Source organism: Lissotriton vulgaris, chromosome 3_1 (assembly GCF_964263255.1).
Source record: "Lissotriton vulgaris chromosome 3_1, aLisVul1.2, whole genome shotgun sequence".
Lineage (NCBI taxonomy): Eukaryota > Metazoa > Chordata > Amphibia > Caudata > Salamandridae > Lissotriton > Lissotriton vulgaris.
In genome coordinates this window covers 1,390,404,390-1,390,411,368 of record NC_141689.1, presented here as the reverse complement: position 1 = coordinate 1,390,411,368, position 6,979 = coordinate 1,390,404,390, and the positions used below count along the sequence as shown (strand labels likewise).

Sequence of the window (6,979 nt, the reverse complement as noted above, 5' to 3'; positions counted from 1 at the left end):
TTAAACACCGAGACCTCCATCTGCTGTAAAGAAAAAATGAGGGGTGAAATGTATAAATTAAAAAGCAAGGGGGACAGGGAAGAGCCTTGGGGGACTCCGCAAGTCACCCTCCTAAGAGGAGCAGTGAAGTTGGCAAGATGGACAGCCTGTTCCCTGTCCGTCAAGAAAGAACGAAGCCAGGCATAGGCCGTGCCCCCAATGCCCGCCGCTTCGACACGGGTCAACAAGATGTCGTGGTCCACCGTGTCGAACGCGGCGGACAGATCTAACAGGACCAGAGCCTGTGGCCGGCCAATATCAATACCCTCTCTTAGTTGATCCATCACCGACACGACTACCTTCTCGGTAGAGTGCAGCGGGCGGAAGCCCGCTTGGCGGGCGGCAAGGCAGCCTGTGGATTCCACAAAGGAGCTCAGGGACCTGGTGATATGAGCCTCTGAGACCTTTGCGAGGTATGGAAGGAGGGAGATAGGACGGTAATTGGCGGGCACAGAAGGATCGATGCCAGGCTTTTTCAAGATAGGGATGATGACTGCTGACTTATGGGCGAGGGGGACAATGCCAGAGTTAAGGGAGTGATTGATGAAGGTAAGTGGTGGAGAATAGCAGTAGGAAAAGAGCTCTTTTAGAACAAAAGCAGGGCCGATGTCCCGAGGGGAGCCTGATTTGATCCGAGCCAGAAGAGGAAGCAAAGAGTCTCGGGTGAGGGGAGGAAACTGAGTGAAGGAGGGGGCAGGGGGGGGGGGGGGGGGTGGGGGAACAGCAGAAGGTACCGTGGGTGGGGGAGGAATGTTGGCCCTAATGAGGGCAATCTTCTCAAAGAAAAAAGAGTTGAGGGAATTACAAAGTGTTTGGGACGGGGGGATTTTTGAGATCGCCCTATCGGAGGCAGCCAACTCGTGGATAGTGTTGAATATCTCCTTGGGTTGGTTTTCTGCTGCCAAGATTCTGCCAGAGAAATACTCCGTTTTGGCTTTTAATATGTCACGTTTGTAATCTTTTAGAGACAAGCAGTAACTAGCCTTGAGGAGAGGGCAGTAGGTACGCCGCCAGGCGCGTTCGGCTCTGCGGGTCGCAAGTTTTTTTCCCTAAGGGCGGGAGTAAACCATCGGTTGGCCGCGTGGGCGCGTTTAATAGTCACTCTCAAGGGGAACGATGGGATTACACGCCTTTAGCAGCCAGTTGTTAATGGCTGAAAGCTGGGAGGAAGGGGATAAATCATTAAGCTCCGGGCTAGTTGCCTCCAGGGAGGAGCAGACCGCAGGGAGGACCGCCTTATCCCACTTTCTGGCCCAGATGTTTTTGGGCAGAGGGGGTTTAGGTGGCCGTCCGAGGTTGGCTGTGAAGGAAATGAAGGAGTGGTCTGACCAAGAACAAGGGGAGATGATTGGGGGGCCCATAGGGATGTTAAGGGACCAGATTTGGTCAAGTTGATGGCCTTTGGTGTGGGTGGCCGTACTCAGCTGAGGAAGGAAGTTTAGGCTGGTGAGCAGGGCCGTAAACTCCTTAGATCTCGTATCTTCAGCTGGGTCATTCGGCCAGTAGTTCAAGTCTCCCAGTAAAAGAATGGCGGAGTTGTTTACCACAAGGGTGGCCAGAAGGTCCTCTAAAGCGGGTAGAAAACCGGGGGTAGACTGGGGCGGGCGATATATGAGAACACAGGTTAATGGGATCCCAAAGGAAGTGGAACGGACTACTAAGCAGTCTACAGCAGGGATCACGGGAGACGGTAGGGTTTGAAAGAGGTTTGAAAGAGGAAGTCTGCGCGGGTGATCAGGGCCACACCCCCCCCAGTCTTCCCTCCTGAGCGATCCTTCCTAATGGCCGCGTCCAAAGGCTGTCTATCTGTTTCCCCCTTTCTATGTTAGAACATTTTACCCTCAGGAGGTAGAATGTTCCAATGTCCGAACAGCCTTTCTGCCTCAGGCTACACTGGTTGTTAAAGTAAGTCTCCCTTGTTATGGCCTGCAGCCCAGGGCCTTTGACAACCGGAATAGCCCTTAGCAGTAGGCTATACTATTAATCAATTTATACCCAATAGGGAAAGAAGCTCTAATCTCTTTCTTTAAACAAAACACTTACCTGGACACCAACGAAGATATGTGTGCTGTTTGAAAATAATGAAAGGTTAAATGGAAGATAGCATAGCGTGGCCAACAAAAGCTGCAGTGTAATGAACAGCTGATTCCGTGACTTTTTTATTTAATGGTGAGATCTTCCTCGGTTAGGATTATAGTCTATACTAGCTCTATATTTGAGGAATTATTTCCAATTGTTTCCTTTTTCTTGTAGACAAATGATAACTACATCATATCGGCTTTCTATATTAGATTGTATGACAAAGCCGGTTATTCCATACCAAGAAGCAACTATAAAAGTTAGACTTCTATTTTTATCTATGGGGGTACGTTTGGCCCAATCATTGAAATGAAAATAATAATAATAACAAAAATAGAAGGCTATATCTAAATAGTAAACAACAAAAAAATGTTTTCAATAGAAACGTATGACCCATTCATCACCTGCTGGGTACCAAGCTAGTGCAAGCTGGAGACGACTTTCCTTGGGTCTCTGAATTAGACATTTAGGTAGGTTTCCACCGTTTTTGAGAAATGTGGTTTCTTACATTTTAAATTTAAATTTTAATTATTAGACAATAGATCATGTGATATATACACTAATAGTGTAGAATCTCCATGTTGTTGGACATATCATTTCTGACAAAGTTCGATTTCTGTAAGCTCAAGGATAAATCCTCAGTTGCTGTATTAAATGATGTGTTATAATTGATACAGAGTCTCTCCCAATCTACGGTTTTTAGAATGAATGTTTTTTGCTATTTAGATCAAACTGAAAACTTTTGTCCTGAAGAAGGTGGAGAGATCGTAAATGTTCCCCAAAAACGCCACATTCACAGTTTTTCGTAAACTGTTTTTCATATATTTGTATAATTTTTTAAAATTTTATTTTAATCCATTAACTAATTGAATTTATTGTGATGATTAGATTGCATTTTATATTCTGTATTTGTAAAAACTGAAGACCAATTGGTCTCGGTTTCATATTGAAATTTTTAAACTAAACAATACATTGTCTACTAGATGTCCTGATTATTTGGATTTTTTTAGAACACATTACAGCAAATGAAAAGCACTTGAAATTTTCTCTATATATGGAAATGCTTTGAATAAGAATTGTGGTAACTACTTGATCTTCTTGTTTAAAGTACCTATAGCACATGTTCAATACTAGAGTATGCTTTACAGTATTGGGTTTCTACCCATAGTTTAGTCTTATGGAAAGGGATTTTTCTGCTTTATGAAAATAATGTTATACATCACACCGAAAGTTCAAGAGTATATGCCTAGACTGTTCAGCCTTGCTACTCATTCATTATGGTGCGACTGTGCAATGTCGGCATTCGGAGATTCACTGTTACAAGTTGCATTGTAGTTTTTCTAGGACGAGGGATGTCCAATGACACTTTTTTGATTTTTTTTTGTAAGAAGACTTGATGTTTTTTTAACCCATGATAAATAAAATAAAAAATTAGTCCCATAAGCATGTTAGTTTTAATAAGGATTTTAGTTGTGGTAACGGTGTAAACATCTATATTTTGGCATAAAGCAACTCTGAAGTAAGTTGTCAGATTATAACAAGGAAGCCATATGAACAGACTAGGAGACAAAAAAGTACTATAAAAATATATAGTTTATTAAAAATAAAAAGCAGTCAAGATTTCACACAAAAAAGAACTACACCCCAGAAAACAGGAGCAGATGCGCCATAATTTGTAGCATAGAAAGGCTTAGTCCAATTCAGATAATAGAAATGGTTTTCTGGAGTCTGACTACATCATGTTTTCAGCAAACCTTGCAAAGACCGATTTTCTTTGTTCTGCTGTCATGTGTTCACATGCCTCCAAAATATTTGCCACAATTAGAGTCTGCTGCACAGTTTTTGCCTTCACCCATATTCTGCCATTCATTCCAATCACAATCTCCAATGGATACACTTTTGACAGGTCCTGAATAATGTCACACTGTGGTGTCAGAAGCCTAAACGTTAGGAGAGGAAAACAATAGTTTAGGGTTGGTTGAAACAGTTCACACACATTGATGGCTTTGGATAAGGCACTAGTGGATTCACAGGATACAAAACTGAGGATTCAAGCAGCACATTTTCTTTAAATATTTTACAGTGTTTAAATGTTGTAAATCAAAGGCTACAAACAAAACCCCCTCAATGTTAAGCTGTTATTTGATAATCATTACATGCATAGCAAACAGTCAAATAACACAAATATATGTTCGCCAGTAGAATCCATAAACCTCAGACCGGTCGCTCACCCATATTATCTTTCAAATCACGACAAAGCAAGGAAATCAGGACATAAACAAAGCACAAAATTTAGAATTCTAGGTCACTAGATTAAAAAAAAAAATTCACAAGGCCCCAGTTTTAGAATCTTATGTTTTGCGCTCATGTGATGTCATTCCAGATTTTTTTCATTTGGGCATCATGATGCACATGGTGAATTTCGTTACACGGTTTCCGGATGTCTTCCGAACAGGTTTTAGACATTCGGATTTTAGAACAGTACACTTTTCCTTCTGCTCCTCTACCCCTTCAGTCCCCCTCCCCCCTCTACCTCGCTTTCAGGCATTCCTGCCAGTTATAATTTTTACATAATCACGTTTCTCCCCTTACCCCATCCGCCACTTCTACCCCCCTTCATCACTGTTCCGTTTCTGTAACCACATGTGTCACGAAAATCCTGTGTCATACACGTTTATATGTTCATTTGTGCATATTTTTATGTGTTTTCGTTGTAACTTACAGCCTTGAAGAAGTTCATTTTCATGAACGAAAAGCGTTGGCTGGTAATTTTGTGTAAATAAAGGATTATTCAAGACTTTAATACCATATGACTAACTGATTCATTGACTACCATTCGTCCCAATATTGAGCTATGCACCACTCAAAAAGTTTGTATTATTTATTTGTCTGCGCAGCAGTTGGCACTCAACGACGGCAAGTGCTGGAGTAGCTTGTGCACACTCAACCAGATTGACTATAGCAACACACAACAAGGAAACTTCACAGGGAAGTGCGGTCACCTTGTCCGCCGTTGTTTGGAACTGTATCTCGCTAAGATTCAAAGGTCTGTTTATTACAGAAAACGAATTAGTTGAAGAATACTGTCAAAACAGCTATAGCATGGGGAGGTACGAACTTAAGCTACACAGCCTAAAGCAAATCAAGCCAGCAAATTGAAAAACATAAAACGCGAGTTACAAACCACAAAGTCAATAGCAAGCCACGGGTGGAATGCATTCTCAGGTCAACTTTCTGAAAGTCCCAAGCTGTTTGCATATCAGACAAATAGACCTAGCAAGTTGTACTCTCAATTGAGGGGCGCTAGGTGGCGCACTTGCATAATGGCCGCACTGCTGGGAGGCTCCTGCAGCCCAGTGTCATAATCCTATCATTTATCCTGCTTGCTGACATTTAAAAAGTCTACAACAGCTGCCTACTGGAAGAGCAGTACCCCACGCAGACTCGGTGCAAGTCTGGAGGAGATTGACCTCGCCCCGCTCGAGTTATGGCTAGCTAAAGACTAGACCGGGAGAGGACGCGTGGGTCTCGGGAGAGTGAGTGGGGGCGTGCCGACTACCGGAGGCCGGGGACACGCTGGGGACACGGAGGCTTTAGAGTGGAGGAGGCGCACCTTGACCCTGTGCCAGTCCGGAGAGTTGAGGTTCCGTGACAATTGTAAGTGGTGTTTTCGACTCGTACGAATATGGTCGAGTCTGGTATCTATGAACCGCAAATGACGAGTTTAGTGGGTGTACGTATTTTCGCCGTACTAGCCTGAACCGTTCGTTTGTTTCGTGGGTTTCTTCATCTGAACCCACGGGTTCCATTTTAGATATGGCATCCATTTTGTTTCTTGCCCTCAAGTAGCCAGCGAACGGACGCTGTCCGCTTCGCGACCCTGGGATTCCCAAACTCTTGCGGAAGACACGTGTTCCTTTGAGGGTGTCTTTATGATGAGGGGGATGATACTGTAAGGCAGATGGCCCCGCTCGAGGCTCATCTTGCCGTGCCGGTCTATTGTCTTAGTTGTGCATTTCATTAGGCACGTCCTTTTGTGCCCTGCAATCGTGTATCCTGACACCACCCCTTTTACACCCTCTTCGATCTGTTCGCTATCCTCGTCTTCCTCTGCACCTGTTTCTGTCTCTTCCTTGATTCGTTTACAGCCGAACGGAATGTACTAATGGTGGGAAGATGTACTTTTACAGTTGGGAACTGCCAAATGCTACTGTAATTATGTTCCGGGCCCTGAATACATGAAAGCGACCCCCTATGACATTTACTGTGGGAACCGGGTTGTAATCTTTTGTTCATCATGTTATCCTATGACTGAAAACTGTATAAGAAGAGCGATCCACAGATACAATTTGAAGCAGTCTCCTAGAACCTACACGTGTTGTACGTCTTGTGACTTCTGTGTTCCCTGCAGTAATAAACCTCGAATCTTTGACGCCGAAGGAAGTGTCCCGTGTCTGTCATTTGTACGCCGGAACAGGTAACCCACGAAGGTTTCAGGTGTTATCCATGGCACCGCTGGGTCTTAGAATAACCCAGTCCTTCAGTTGGCGCTCTCGTGGGGCTGCATCAGTGGTACCGGTCCAAAGCCCGACGATCGTGAGGAACTTCGTGTGAAATCTCCGAGGGAAGGTGCACCCCGCTTCATCGATCCTGTTGTCGAAACAAGTGGCCCGACGACTTTTCCCGCGAAGATCCCCGCCTCCTGACGGCTGCGACGGACTGCTGCCCTGACTGTAGACCTGTTTTGGCGCCTGGCGTAGACCTTGGTACAGCGAGACTATTGACGGGCCTTCCTGGTGACGCCACTGATCTTTGAGTTAAGTATTTGTGGGTCGCTCCCAGAGTCCTTTGTTGTTGTGGG

At 44.4% G+C, this 6,979-nt stretch overlaps 1 protein-coding gene across 1 annotated transcript in view; it reads right to left on the bottom strand.

Moving 5' to 3' along the window:
- Nucleotides 1-3,693: 3,693 nt before the first annotated feature.
- Nucleotides 3,694-6,979, bottom strand: part of EXOSC3 (exosome component 3) — a 64,946-nt gene continuing 61,660 nt past the window's right edge. The window contains exon 4 of the mRNA XM_086961861.1: nucleotides 3,694-4,058. Coding sequence (XP_086817987.1) covers nucleotides 3,851-4,058 — 208 coding nt within the window. The 3' untranslated portion in view covers nucleotides 3,694-3,850. The remainder of the gene's footprint in view (nucleotides 4,059-6,979) is intronic.